General features: G+C 39.5%; 1 protein-coding gene across 1 annotated transcript; it reads left to right on the top strand.

Moving 5' to 3' along the window:
• The first annotated feature begins 495 nt into the window (after positions 1-495).
• On the top strand, positions 496-8,659 carry GKN2 (gastrokine 2). Its single transcript, XM_032229456.1, has 6 exons — positions 496-507; positions 3,160-3,216; positions 4,024-4,155; positions 5,131-5,241; positions 7,582-7,735; positions 8,564-8,659. The coding sequence occupies exons 1-6, from the start codon at positions 496-498 to the stop codon at positions 8,641-8,643; spliced, it is 546 nt and encodes a 181-aa protein (XP_032085347.1). The 3' UTR covers positions 8,644-8,659.
• The last annotated feature ends 7,060 nt before the right edge of the window (positions 8,660-15,719 follow it).

Here is a 15,719-nt window from a genome sequence, read left to right on the forward strand (position 1 = left end):
TTCTTAAAGACTCCCAGTGTTGGGGCATTCACAACTTCTGGATGCATTTTTGTCACCTTTTTAACTTTTCCCTTTTTTCACTTCCCATTTGTGTTATTTTGAATTTTATCAGGTTTTTTAAAAAAAAAACTCAGTAAATTATTTGAGACCAAAGAAGGGATCAAACTTAAAATAAGAAGGAATTTTGCATTCCCTTGCTGGTTAGAGAATCCTGGGAGTTGAAGTCCACACATCTTAAGAAACACTGTATTACACAATGGGATACTTGCCATAACCTGGCATTATGGGGGCTCCATCAATGCAAGTGTTCAAGGAAAATTTGGACAGCTATTTGGCTGGGATGGCCGGATGATTCCTGTCCAGAACAGGGGTTAGATTAGATGATCTCCAAGAGCTCTTCCAGATTTTATGATTCTAAAATCAACCATTATACCTTAATTATACATCCATTCAAATTGTAGCTGAAGGTCTTTTTTAATTTTAAAAAAAGAAGATATGTTTGAACAGGTAAGTCAGAGGGGTATTCTGAATGGCCCTTTAAAACTAGGGTTGGTAACCTGTAGCCATTTAGCCGGATACTGCCCAAATATACTTGACCAAACTTGACCCGCCAGCCTTTGCTGGTGGTTTGGAAGGATATTCCAAAGGAAATTCCAGAATTCCAGATGGAAATTCTGGAAGGAAATTCCAGATTGCATTTCTTGAGTCGGGGGCATGAATGCAAAAGTGGATGAATGGCCATATAAGAAGACTTTATCCTATTCAATATTACCGATCTCCCCTTTAACTATTTATGCACCATAGACAAATTCCTTGTGTATCCAATCACACTTGGCCAATAAAGAATAAAGAATTCTAGCAAAGCTGGGAAATTCTGGGAGATGAAATCCGCCAGACTTAAAGTTGCCAAGGTTGGAGATCCCTGCTCTAGAGAATTGATCATCCTTGGCCTTCTTTAGGAATACCCTAAAAGTCCTTACTTTTTTCTCTTCTTACTTACCCTTGACCCAATTTTTAAACCAGAAAGACAAGCTTTATCCCCAAATCATCTTGGGAGAGGTTTATTGGTCTTTGCAAAATGACAAACATGAAATCATGCAACCATGAGTAATGTGCTCAGAAATTTCAGGGCTTGGGTATCCGCTCAGCCCACATTACAGATAAAACTATTTACCAGGGTGTGTCCCACAGATACGAGACGCAAGCATCTCTGTCCAATGTCCCCCCACACCTACAGTCCAGATATAAATATTCAATGTTCCTGGAGTTTTATTTCGCTTGCTACTCAGCCTCTGTCCCTCACCTGGAAGAAAAATGAACAGGCTTGTGAGTATATCTGACACATTCTTCTTTAAAAAAAAACCTGAAAAATATTTAGGGACCAGTGTGGATTGTCTAGGTAAGGAGAATCACTCTTAAGAAAATGAAAGAGGTGTTCGCCATATGTTGGTTAGCTTGGTGAAAGCTATGAAAGCAGGTTTGGGCAAAATATCTCCTGCAAGGCATTAGCCTTGGCACATAACCAGCTGTACTCAGCAATTGGAGGCCTTTTGATGGACAACATTTAGATAATGTTCAAATGCCTTTTGAAAGTTTCAAAATTAGTAATGCCCCCAAAGGTTTTTGATTGCTGAAACACCAAATGACCATGAACTGGTCTTGCTAACAAGCTAGAACATAGATTTTAGAATAATAACAGATTAACAGAGTTGGAAGGGACCTTGGAGGACATCTAGTCCAACCCCCACCCAAGCAGGAAACCCTGCACAATTTCTGAGAGATGGCAGTCCAGTCTCTTCTTGAAAGCCTCCAGGGATGAAGCTCCCACAACTTCTGAAGGCAATTTCTTTGCCATGGGTTGATTGTTCTATCAGGAAATTCCTCCTTATTTCCAGGTTGAATCTCCCCTTGATCAGTTTCCATCCATTATTCCTTGTTTGGTCTTCAGGGGCTTTGGAAAACAGCTTGACCCCCTCCTCTCTGTGGCAGCCCCTCAAATATTGGAAGACTGCTGTCCTGTCTCCCTTGGTCCTTCTCTTCCCTAGACTAGCCATGCCCAGTTCCTGCAACCGTTCTTCATGTGTTTTAGTCTCCAGTCCCCTCATCATCCTGTTTGCTCTTCTCTGCACTCTTTCCAGAGTCTCAACATCTTTTTTATAGTGTGGTGACCAAAACTGAATGCAGTACTCTGGCTGTGGTTTTACTAGGGCTTTATAGAGTGGTATTAATACCTCACTTGATCTTGATTGTATCCCCTCTGTTAATGCAATTTAGGATTGCATTGGCAATAAGGTTGGAAGGGACCTTGAAGGTCTTCTAGTTCTACCCCCTGATAATCTGATGCACCTTTTGCTGAAGTTCCATTCTTATGCTCTGCACTGACACTTGTATAGGAAAGTATTTGGCCATACTAAATGTGCTGTTTTGAGGGGATTGATTGTGCAGTGGGACATGTTTTGATTCAGAGCTGGGGAGGGCTTACTTGCTTACACGCAGAAGGCTCCACATTCCATCCTTGGATTCTCCAGCCAGTTCCCATGTAGAAAGCCCCAGAGGCCAGAGACGTCAGCAATATGGATCAAAAGAAGGAGAAGTGTGCCCTATATGCCAGTGTCTCTTTGCACTTCTACCATCGGGCAGAAGACATCGAAGGATAGCCAGTCGAACAAATAGGTTTAAAAGTAGTTTGTGTCCTTGGGCTGTGAGACTTTTAAATACAACCACAATCGCTCCACGCACACGTGGAAACGTATGACTAGTTTTTCTTTTTCTTTCTTTCCTAATTACTTGCATAGGGATTATTCATTATACTATTTATGTTGTTTGACATCCATTGACAATCCATTGTTGTCATGGATTGCAACAGTGAGGCTAGAACCAGTTTCGTTGTATACATGAGGTACAATGACAATAAAGGCTACACTATACTATTATACACTCTGCTGGTAGCAAAGGTTGGAAAAGTGTGGTCTCCCAAAATAACTGAGTTCTGTGGAAGATTGCAGATCAGGTTAGCAGGTTCTTCAGGTGTTCCTGCATGGACATCAATCAGGTTCTTCAGGTGTTCCTGCATGGACATCGTACTTCCTCATTCAGATGGGGCTGCTCTCCTTTTGACCACTACATTTGATGGCTCTCTTCTTTCTCTTTTTTTTCCAGGCAGCATCATTAATTTTGCTGGGATTCTTCTGGAATGCAGCCTCTGCTTCCTTCCAGGTAATCATCTCTGCTGTGCTATGAACAAAACAATTCAAAAGTGGAACCAAGATAATCCCTCCCCCCTGTAATGTCATGCAGATATTCTGCACATGCCCAACGATGATCCTTTAAAACAAGGGCAGCTATACAAGCTGGTTATAATTCTGTAGAGCAGTACACCTAGCCCACGCTCTGAAAATTATTTCAGAAGAATGCCAGGCTCAAAATACATGCATTTAGCTTGCAAATTTAATATATTGATTTGGGAAGGGGTCATTTTTTTAAGAAATGGCCTGAACATTTCTCTTCACATAGGCCTCCAGTCCTTGAAGACATCCAGTCCCAAAGACTGTAGGTAAACATGAGCTAACAATAAAGTTACTTTTCTGAGTGGTGCATTGCAACAATATTTTTAAGGAATATTGCCATCCCTTATGGATTCTATGCCTCTCATAGCTGTTTTCATGTAGAGAAGTTTAGGAATACCAGTAATAAATAAATCAAATGTGTGAATGAATGATTAATCACTCTTTCTGTTCTGTGGAAGAGAATGCATTCTTCTTAGCAGCAGAAAAATCTGCAAAAGATTTCAAAAAACGTTCCGAAACCTGGGGAATAAAGAAAATTCATTACCCATCGCATAAGCTAAGTAGCTGTGCACTTTACCCAATAATACCTTGGTTTTATTTAGTATATGCTTGGTTGTTTGGTTTATGGCTTGATATCAATGAATGTCAGCCAGTCCCATCTTATCTACATTGAGAGCCAAGGTCTCTCGGATTCTGCATTTCACTTTAGATGACAAATCAACTCTCTCGCATTCAGATTTACAGCATCCCTAGTATGAATGGTGATTACATCCAGCAGACAGTCACCATAGACAATGAGAAGAAAGTAGCCATCATCCACGTCCACGAGGGGTCCTGCTCTTCTGATACAATTTTTGACTATAAGCATGTAAGTGTGAATCTGGACCGGTCCTTTGTACACTCACCTTGTCAGTGCAAGAATGGGGGTTCTTCTACTGTATGTAGTTCCACTTCTAACAAAAGACATCCATTTGTTTTCACTCAATCTCCTGCCTCAAGCTTAGACCAGTGGTGGGATTCAAGTTTTTTTACTATTGGTTCTGTGGGCGTGGCCTTGTAGGTGTGGCAAAATCTCCTTTTCCTCCCCATCAGCTGGGACTCAGAAGGCAGAGAATAGATGGAGGCATGGCCAGCCAGAGGTGGTATTTGCCGGTTCTCCTACTCAAAATTTCTGCTACCGGTTCTCCAGAACTGGTCAGAACCTGCTGAATACCACCTCTGGATTAGACCCTCTTAGAACTGCAAGTCCCAGATTTCCTGTTTGGTACAGGCAGACCGGGAGGATGGGAATTCTGGGATATGCAGGCACAACTTGTGTGGAGGGACCCAAGCCGTAAAACTGAATTTTAGTTGTATGTCCCTCTTGCACATTTTAAACTTTAATATCCAATGTGTTAGGGTTCCAAGTAACGCCCCCCCCCCCCCAATGAAAGAAGACTCTGAGCCTTGAAGTTCCTCAAAGTTTCATTTTATTAGAGATGTCATGTTGGCACATCTGGGAAAACCTGAATCTGAAAGCTTCCAGGTTTTCCCCACCCAATGAAAGTCCAAGTCCGCGCCCAGCACCCACATGTCCATCCCGTGGACCAATCAGTCACCATCCCCACTGGAGATGCTTTCTAGTCACACCACTCCAGGTGCAGGGCAAGGTGTCCTTGACTCTGAGAAAAGAATGTTATTATGACTATACATATCCTCCCTACCCCATATAATCCCCCCTCTAGTTTCCCCACAGTATTGACTGTGGCAAGCCGGAAGGCCCAATCTAAAAGATGGCTTCCAGATCAGACGCAACGATTATTAATGGAATTTATTTGTTATTCGTTTCCTTTTGACACAACAGGGATACATCGCCATGAGGATCTTCTCCCGGAGATCTTGTTTCGTGATGAAGATGGAAAAAGGCTACATTCCAGAAATTGAAGAAATTGGCCGGTTGGCTTATGAGAAACAGGTAAATGTTGGGAGATAATGTGCAAGGCTGGAAAAGGGAAAGAAGAGAGAATGGACAATTGAGACACAGAAAGGGAGTTAGATGGCCGCCCAACTCAGCCCAATTTTCTCCTGATTCTCTGACCAGTGTATTCACTATAGTTTTGTTTCAAGGATGGGGACTATGACAGGAATGGGTTCCAGCAGTCACTACATCCGGTTCACTCGTGGGTGCGCCACATGCTAGCGACTCAGGCCACCAAACCACTACCGGTTCAGCCCAACTGGTATAAACCGGTAGGAATCCACTGCTGGACTTTGATCATGGTAGAAGCCCAAATGCTAACATTAACTTGGAGAGCATTAGTTTTGGTTTGGTTTGATTTATTGGATTTATATGCCGCCCTTCTCCCAAGGACTCAGGGCGGTGTACAACATTAAAAAAAACACATATTACAAAAGTTAAAAAAATATTAGATAGAATATCCAAAAAACAAACCCAATTAAGATTAACAATAACTTTTTTTAAAAAAAATCAATTAAAATTAACAATAATCAATAATTTATTTTGTTTTGTTCAGGCCAGGCTGGCTTGCTGGAAAAGCCAACTTTTTAGGGTGCGCCGGAAGGACCGGAGGTCGGGGATTATACGAAGCTCTGGGGGCAGCTCAATCCAGAGGGAAGGAGCTCCCACAGAGAAGGCTCTCCCCCTGGGGTTCGCTAGCCAACACTGTCTGGCCGATGGCACCCTGAGGAAGCCAACTCTGTGGGATCGCACTGGACGGTGGGAGGCTACCGGTGGCAGTAGGTGGTCTTGCAGGTATCCTGGGCCTAAGCCATGGAGCGCTTTAAAAGTCATAATTAGTACCTTGAATCGCATCCAGAAAACAACCGGCAACCAGTGCAGGCCGCCTAAAAGGGGTGTAACATGGGAGCACCTAGGTGCCCCCATGATAACCTGCGCAGCTGCATTCTGGACCAGTTGAAGCCTCCAGGTGCTCTTCAAGGGCAGCCCCATGTAGAGAGCGTTACAGTAGTACATTAGCCATGCAGCCCCAAGGGGCCAACCTCAATTTCAGGAGACATCTCTACCTGCTCCGCCATGGGAATGTTCTTGGCTCTCTCGTTTTTTGGGAAGACACAAAGGCCTTCACAACAGCCCAGATCTTCCAGTGTTGTGTGACTTTTGCAGCAAGAGATTGTGAGAGAAAAAAGAATGCAAGGAAGAGTAAGCATAAACAGTCAAGAGGCAGAAGGGGAATCTGTGGGGAAACTGGTGTCCTAAGTGCAACTCAGTCCAGTGGTAAGAAAGACAGGAAGCGTGGTTTCCCATTATTGGAAGAGACACAGCTCAATAAAGAGAATGTTGGAAATCCCTTTTGACAGTTCCAAGATTTTGGAAGTTTTTACTCCAAGACCTAAAGAGACCTGAAACACTTAGAGGCTTAACACATTTACATGGCAGAAGCCAACTTTCTCGAGCATGGTACTACCCAGTTGTGTTGAGGTCACAATATTGAAAAACTACCATCCCAGATATGGGGAAGGAATCAGATTGGGAAACCCAATTCTGAATAAAATGGAATGGAATAGAATAGATGAATAGAATAGAATAGAATAGAATAGAATAGATGAATATGGATAGGATAGAATATTGGAATGAAGGATGGGATGGGGAGAATAGAATAGAATAATATGAATAGAATAGAATAAAATAGAATATGGAATAGAATAGAATAGATGAATAGAATAGAATAGATGAATAGAATAGAATAGATGAATAGAATAGAATAGATGAATAGAATAGAATAGATATTGGAATGAAGAATAGGATAGTATAGAATAAAATATGGAACAGAATAGAATAGATGAATATAATGGAATGGAATAGAATTCTTTATTGGCCAAGTGTGATTGGACACACAAGGAATTTGTCTTTGGTCCATATATACTTAAAAAGACAACATACATTCATCAAGAATCATAAGGTACAACACTTAATGATAGTCATAGAGTACAAATAAGCAATCAGGAAACAATATCAACATAAATTGTAAGAATACAAGCAACCAATTACAGCCATGCAGTCATAAGTGGGAGGAGATGGGTGATAGGAACGATGAGAAGACTAATAGTAATAGTAATGCAGCCTTAGTGAATGGCTTGACAGTGGTGAGGGAATTATTTGTTTAGCAGAGTGATGGCGTTCGGAAAAAACTGTCCTTGTGTCTAGTTGTCTTAGTGTGCAGTGCTCTATAGCATCATAAATACTTACTGCCTATTTACAGTAATATTTACTGCAACAGTCCAATTTGTCAGCTGCCCTTTGAACCTTGTTTTTTCAATCCATGTCTCGTTTCAGATGATGCGTCAAATGCTGTCCGGAAGAAACCTATGGGTAAAATACGAAGCTGGAAATTCTTTCTTGGGAGAAATCAAAGAATGGCTTGTTTTTGGAAAACACATCGAGCATCTCTGCAAGCACATACCTGTTTATAAAGTTGAACGCGTTGAACGTGAGTATCCTAGAAGGAAGCCAAGAGGGCTTCCATTTTAACTGAACAATTTCATGAACTTGAAGGTATGGTAGAAAGGCAGATTAAATTCCGATCAATTCCGCAATGTAAAGGCATCCGGCATTGTATTTTGAAAATAAAAACTGTGTGATCGCCAAGATCAATTTTAAGAACCATTAAAGCACAATACTTATTATTTTTAAGTCTCTGTAAGACTCTAATAGTGTACTCACTGTTCTGGAAGCAAGACCTTTTGAATTAAATGGGGCTCATATTCATGTAAAATTGCCCTCTACTCATCGCTGCCTTAATCTTAAGGAAGCATTCTGTTCTAGTTTGGAGAGAGGCTGTTCAGGTCAACAAAATATGTCGATGAAACTAGCAAGCTATATAAATCTAGATTAGACCTTTTTTGTTTTGGGTGCTATTGCATGTGCTCGCGTGGCCAGGGTACGCATATGCGCTGGAGCTGACAGGACAACGCCTTAGATGCCCTCAGAAATGGCTCTGTATGCCAACACAGACTCAGTTGGTAGGACCATCCAGTACAGGGGGCTCCAACCTTGGCAACTTTGCGAAGTGTGGACTGCGCATGCTGGCTGAGGAATTCTGGGAGTTGAAGTCCACACGTCATAAAGTTGCCAAGGTTGGAGACTCCTGTACTGGATGGTCCTGCAAAAAAGATAAAAGATACTTGGATCAAATATAAATGCATAGAAAGAAGCAACCCCCCCCTCTCTCTCCCTCCCTCCCTCCCCCTCTCTCTCCCCTGCTCTTCACATCTCCCTTTTCTTCCCTACTGATTTCTCTTCCTTCTTTCCCACCTAGATGAAGTACATTCCAGTAGTTGCGTCAAGGCTGGCATCTTAAATATTTTGGGTATTTCCATTTGTGGAACCCTGAATTAGCCTTGGAGCCTCTGAAGATGCCCTGCCAACAGTTGCAAGCCAAGAAACAAGATTCTTCTACCTCTGAAGATAATTCTGTTGTTCGAGCATCTTAAGCCTTCTGTGCTTTCCTTAAATTTGGTCTTACAATCCATCCTAAGAACTTCTAATAAAGAGCAATTTCCGAGTGTCCTTGGTTCCTTCTTTTAAAAAAAATCCTTCCTTTGGATGCGAAAGAAAATAATGTATTAATAGGTATCTAATGTGCACGAAGCCTTGGCTGGTTTGATCACAAACTACTGACTAAGCCTTAAGTAACAAAGTTCTCACAATGTGCCAAGCCACAAATGATGTTTTTTAAACTACAAACCATAACAGATAGGTTTACATCACACCACACTAAGCCACAAATAAGGAAAATGTATTATTTATTAAGGCTAAAATATATAAAGAACGGTTGCAGGAATTGGGTATGTCTAGTTTAATGAAAAGAAGGACTAGGGGAGACATGATAGCAGTGTTCCAATATCTCAAGGGCTGCCACAAAGAAGAGGGAGTCAAACTATTCTCCAAGGCACCAGTGGGTAGAACAAGAAGCAATGGGTGGAAACTAACCAAGGAGAGAAGCAACTTAGAACTGAGGAGAAATTTCCTGACAATTAGAACAATTAATCAGTGGAACAGCTTCTCTCCAGAAGCTGTGAGTGCTCCATCACTGGAGGTTTTTTAAGAAAAGATTGGACAGCCACTTGTCTGGAATGGTACAGATTCTCCTGCTTGAGCAAGGGGTTGGACTAGAAGACCTCCAAGATCCTTTGCAAGCTTGCTCTTCTGTTGTTGTTGTTATTAGTATTATTATTACTGAGAGAAAAAGAAAATTATTACCATAGAAACCTGTTGATCCATACTTAAATTTGTCTGGATATGGACTTTAAGATATTTTGTACCTGATTATTATGTTTCATTTCTCTCCATATCCTTCCCTTGGAGCCTAATAATGGAACTCAGCACAAATGGTGTATTTAGGGACTGTTTCATCATAGGAACCAACAAGGACCAGTTTTAATCTTGGCTCAGGTCTGGTTCAATGTAATTTGACTGGGGACATGAAGGCTAAAGTTTTTATGGCCTGGAAACACTCACCTTGCAAACAAGGCTGGGTGCTCAGTTTTTGAATGGGTGCCACTGGGCCAGCTGATGGCATATGCCATTGAGGTCATCTGTAAGACATATATACAGAAGAAGATCTTTATTCCTTCATCTCATTAGAGCCATGGTGGCGCAGTGGTTAGAGTATGGTACTGCAGGCTACTTCTGCTGACTGCTGGCTGCCTGCAATTTGCAATTCAAATCCCACCAGGCTCAAGGTTGATTCAGCCTTCCATCCTTCCGAGGTGGGTCAAATGAGGACCCAGATTATTGGGGTAAAGGGGCTGACTCTATAAACTGCTTAGAGAGGGCTGTAAAGCACTGTGAAGTGGCATATACTGTATGTAAGTCTAAGTGCTAGTGCTATTGCTATCTCTGCATCAGCCCTACCATGTTTATTGGATAGCCATGGCGTGGCTGTCTTATTTCCTGTCCTCTCTCCCCCAACCCCCCCAATGAAACAAAATGGCTGGAAAACTCTTACCTTGGACAGCTGTTGTTTAGCACTGTCCAAGATGAAATGGTTGCCACTCAGGTAGCCAGCGGCACAGCTCATTCGGTTCATCTGAAAGACAAAAGAAACAAGGCCATTAGTCTTTCCTAATATATTATGTTACTGTGTTATGATTGCTGAAAGACACTCACCTACAAAAAGGGAAGATGGGGCATTAAAAGGGTGCCATCCTGCCAACTGAGTGGACAGTTTGTTCATGTCCTCTGTAAGACACAATAGAAAGCAAGTCCATTAGTCCATCATCTCTGGAAAGAGCCCTAATGATATCTTTATCCAGGGTTTTTCTTACCTTCAGGCTCCCTAAAAGAGTATGGCTGCCATCCAGCTAGCAGGACACACAAGTTGTTTACATCTGGAAGAGACACAAGAAAGGAGCAAGGCCATTAATCCTTCATCCCCAAAGAGATGCTCCAGTTTGTCTCCTGAAAATATATTTATTTACATGAAACTGCCAATTTGTGACAATGTCTCTGGCTCCATTTGGACACCGGCTGCGCAATTCCCTGACAAATCTGATCAGAGGACATATTTGGCTGGAGACCATATCACACCACACCAGTCCTCACTATTAATCTTCCCCTGCAAAGGCTCTTCACTGCCAATTCACAACCTGCCCACCTCACGGTCCATTCCACACAGGAATGTGTCACCTGAACAGGTGTATCCCTTAAGTAACCCAGCTAAAAATGAAAAGCTTCCCACCCAAAGCACCAACTGTGGTTAGGTCTTGACTGGCTCAAGGTTGATTCAGCCTTCCGTCCTTCTTTTCTTTAAAATATATTTTTATTCTTTTTAAACAAAACAACACATACAAAACAAAGCAAGAGAGGAAAGAAGAACAACTTTCCTCCATTTCATCAAGCATGTCGTTTGGTTACAAGTTTTTGTGCATCAATTCTTAGATTTAGGACTAACATCACTGGTTTACATTAAACATAACTGAATGTTTCGCTGTCATTGAGCATTATGGGTTCAGATTACCATTAATATTATTTCATTTGTAACAATCCTTATTTCCTTGTATTCATAATTATCTATCAAATAACAATGAGTCTTTAAAGTATTATAGTATCACCTATCTCCAAAGAGTAAAAGCGAAGATTGGAACAAAGAATTCCCATTAATTTATAATATACATTTATATTTTCAATTGGCCATAATATCTCCAATCGTCCAGAATTCCAAGAATGGTTTGCCATTATTAATTATTAGTCCATATACCAATAGCAATAGCAGTTAGACTTATATACCGCTTCATAGGGCTTTCAGCCCTCTCTAAGCGGTTTACAGAGTCAGCATATTGCCCCCAACAACAATCTGCGTCCTCATAGTGGTTAAATATTTCAATTCATCTATATATCAATTATTCCTTACATCATCATTGATCTGTTTAATATACAAAGATCTTTCTAATATGAAATGGTCACTACATACAATTATACCAAAGTATTCAAATCATCCCACTCTTATACATTAAAAACATTATTGTCCTTTATATATCATATAAGTAGTATTCTATATCGTAACAGGAAAAAAAAGAAAAAAGAAAAAACTACTACAACATAAGTAAACAGTTTCATTCCCAGGTTTTTTTATCCAACCATTGGTAAAACAAGTCCCACACTTTATAATATTGCTCATCCTCTTGTTCTCTAATTTCAAATGTAAGCTTACTCATTTTGGTACATTTCATTGTTTTCCGGATAGTTTCCTCCTGTGACAAATACAATTCTAACAGCTGTTAAAACATTCACGATCAGATATTTCAAGTCCTTGTTATATGTTTCTGGTATTATTCCCAATAGAAAGAGTTCCGGTTTTAAATCTATATGTTTATGTATCATTTTCTCCAGCCACATGTGGATTTTAGTCCAATATTTTTTTGCTTCGGTACAAGTCACCATATGTGGTAGTATGTGCCTGGTGTCTGATGACATTTCCAACATTTTTCGGATTTGTTCTTGGACCTTCTTGAAATTCTCGATGGGGATAAATGCCACCTGTAAAACATCTTATACAAATTCTCTTTAAATGCAATTGACATTGTCATTTTATAATTTTGAGTCCACAGTTTTTGCCATTTCTCTAATTCAATCCCATGCCCAAAGTTTTTCCCCCAAGCTAACATAGTTTCTTTGACTTGTTCCTCATGGAGTTTCACCTCTAGTAAGTAGCTGAAGAGTTTTTTAATCACCTTTTCATCGGTACCTGTTAAGATTTTATCTAATTCAATCATTTTATCATAAAAACCCTCTTTTTTATCTTCATTATACCTAGAATGTATTTGCACATATGGATACCAATTAACTTCAATACCTTCCTGTTTCAAGTCTTGTATCGATTTGAGTTCACCCTCTGTATTTAATAGCTCAGCATATCTAACTGTTTGTTCCTTCTTGTATGTTATTGGATATGAAAAAGCTTCAATGGTTGATATCCAGACTGGAATTTTTAAATAGTGTAGCCTCTTAACCTCCCAGTTTAATAACAAAGCCTCTCTTATATGGTGCCTCCTAAATAACCCCGTGCTTTAGTGCCCTTATACCATAAAAAAGCATGCCATCCCAACAGCAAGTCATGATTCAAAAGCCTACCATTCCCTAACATTACCCATTCCTTGATCCACATCAGACTAGCTGCCTGGTAGCATAGTTCCCAATCAGGTAATCCAAACTCTCCTCTTGAGTTAGCATCTTGCAACACTTTGCGTTTTATTCTTGCTTTTCCCCCCTGCCATATGAATTTCAACACCAATTTATTTAGGTCTTCAAAGTAATCTTTCCCCAACCTAATTGGGATTGTCTGAAACAGGTATAGGATTCTAGGTAAAATATTCATTTTGATTGTACAGATTCTCCCGATCATTGATAGTTGGAGATTTTCCCATTTCACCAAGTCCGTTACAATTGGTTGCTTCAATCTAAAATAATTATCCTCTTTGAGGGTACTGCATCTAGCTGTTAAAAAGATCCCCAAATATTTGACCTTGTTCGTAACTGAGATTTCTGAGATTTCTGCCAGTTCTTCTTTGTGCTTTATTGATATGTTCTTTGTCATGATTTTTGTTTTGTCTTTATTTATTTTCAAACCTGCTACTTTTCCATATTCCTCAATACATTCTATCAATTTGGGTGTAGATTCCAATGGCTCCTCGAGAATGAAGACTAAGTCATCTGCGAAGGCTTGCAACTTGTATTCTCCTTTTTTAATAGTCATTCCCTTTATTTCTTCCTCTTCTCTGATTCTTCTGTTTAAAACTTATAGCGTTAGGACAAAGAACAGCGGTGACAATGGACAGCCTTGTCTCGTACCTCTCTTTATTTCAATAGGATCTGTCAATTCTCCATTTATCATTATCTTAGCTGTTTGTTTGTGGTATACTGTTTGTATAGCTTGAATAAAGTTCTTGTCAAAGTTCATTAGTTCCATTTGTTGTATCATGAATAACCAGTTCACGTTATCAAAAGCCTTCTGCGCGTCAAGAAACATCAAGGCCATTTGCTTTTCGGGGTGAGCTTCATAATATTTCAAAGTGTCCAAGATTATTCTTATATTGTCTCTAATTTGCCTCTTTGGTAGAAAACCATTTTGGTCCGAATGGATAAACCCATTTAAATATTTTTTCAGTCTCTCTGCCGGTATAGAGGCAAATAATTTATAGTCTGAGTTTAACAAGGAGATTGGTCTGTAGTTCTTAATTTGCGTGTGGTCTGCCTCCTCTTTGGGTATTAATGTAATGTATGCTTCTAGCCAGGAGTCTGGTATTTTACTTTCATCATTACTTCATTCATAACTTCTAACGGGGGAAGAGACAAGGATTCCTCTAGCATTTTGTAGAATTCCACAGGTAAGCCACATCCGGGCCGGGGTCCTTCCCATTTTTTTGTCTTTTTAGCGCTTGAGTTAATTCCATCATTGTTATTCTACCTTCTAACATAATTCTGATATCGCTGGGTATTAAGGGAAGATTAGCATTTTGTAAATATTGTTTGACTTCTTCCTCTTTAATATTCTCTTGTTCATACAATTTAGCATAGTAATCTTGTATGATTTTCTTCTTTTCTGTATTTCCATAATGGGTTTGTCCTTGTTCGTCTTTTAGTTGTTGTATTTTCTTTGCCTCTCTCTCCTTTCTCAGTTTGTATGCCAACCATCTACCTGGTTTGTTTGCATTTTCAAAATAATTATGTTTAGCGCCTCTAATTTTTGGGCCAGTTCCTCCTTTTCCAGTAAGTCTATTTTATGTTTAATTATATCCATTTTTATTTTAATCTCTTTCTTTTGTGAAGATTTCTGTAGTACTTTTTCCAAGATACTATAATCTTTTTCTAGATTTTTGGATGTTTGTCTTTTCTTTGAATTTCTCATTCTTGTGTAGTCTATTATCAGACCTCTAGAAAAGGCCTTCATTGTATCCCAAAGGTTCTGCAAGGATGTATCTTCTTTTTTGTTATCTTTAAAAAAGAAAGTCAATTCTTTTTTGATTTTCTTTACAAAGTCTTTCTCTTTCAGTATCGTGTTATTTAAAGTCCATCTAGATCTTGTTCTTTGTGCTCTCCATTTTATGGTCATTGGGTTGTGGTCGGCTGAGATATTTGGTTCAATTTCAACTTCTTGTATACTGTCAGAAAGATCCGTTGAGGCCCAAATCATATCAATTCTGGAGAATGATAGGTGTCTATTTGAGTAGAAGGCATACTGTTTTTTGGTGGGGTTTCTTTCTCTCCAAATATTTTTTAGATTGATTTCATCCATCATCTTAAAGAAAGATTTCGGGAGTGTTTTTCTATTTGGTTTTATTGTTTTATGGGTTTTATGATCCATGTTCTGGTTTATAATGCCATTAAAGTCTCCCATCATACAAATATCAGCATACTCTAAGTCAATTATTTTCTTATGGAGTTTTTTATAACATTCATCTTGTTTTTCATTAGGTGTATAAATTGCAATTAAGAGTATTTTCCTTACATTGTCCATAATTTCCACCATCAAAATTCTTCCATCCTCATCTGTATAAATTTGTTTTGCTGGGATGTTATCTTTAATATAAAAAGTCACCCCTCTTTTCTTACAGTCCGCCAAAGAGGTGAAAGTTTTGCCAAGTTTTGGTTGTACTAATAAACAATCGTGTCTTTGTTGAATGTGTACTTCTTGTAAGCAGATTATATCTATTTTTAGCTTTTCTAATTTATGGAATATTTTCCTTCTTTTGATTACCAAATTAAGTCCATTTACATTGATTGAAAGCAATTTTGTTCCTTCCATCTTTATATTTTATAATTAGGATTTTTAGCTCTAGTTGTTCTTGGTTGCCGTTGTTCTCTAATCTCTATCCCGCCCACAGCACCTTCTACAATGTCAATCCCACCTACGGCCCCTTCCACCTTCTCAGATTCAGTTATAGGTATGTCTAACAATTGCACCAGAAGTTCTT

This window comes from Thamnophis elegans, chromosome 13 (assembly GCF_009769535.1).
Source record: "Thamnophis elegans isolate rThaEle1 chromosome 13, rThaEle1.pri, whole genome shotgun sequence".
Lineage (NCBI taxonomy): Eukaryota > Metazoa > Chordata > Lepidosauria > Squamata > Colubridae > Thamnophis > Thamnophis elegans.

Coding starts and splice junctions, on each gene's coding strand:
- GKN2 (XM_032229456.1), top strand. Junction 4,156..5,130: donor CAATTTTTGACTATAAGCAT/GTAAGTGTGAAT, acceptor TTGACACAACAG/GGATACATCGCCATGAGGAT. Junction 7,736..8,563: donor TAAAGTTGAACGCGTTGAAC/GTGAGTATCCTA, acceptor TTTCCCACCTAG/ATGAAGTACATTCCAGTAGT.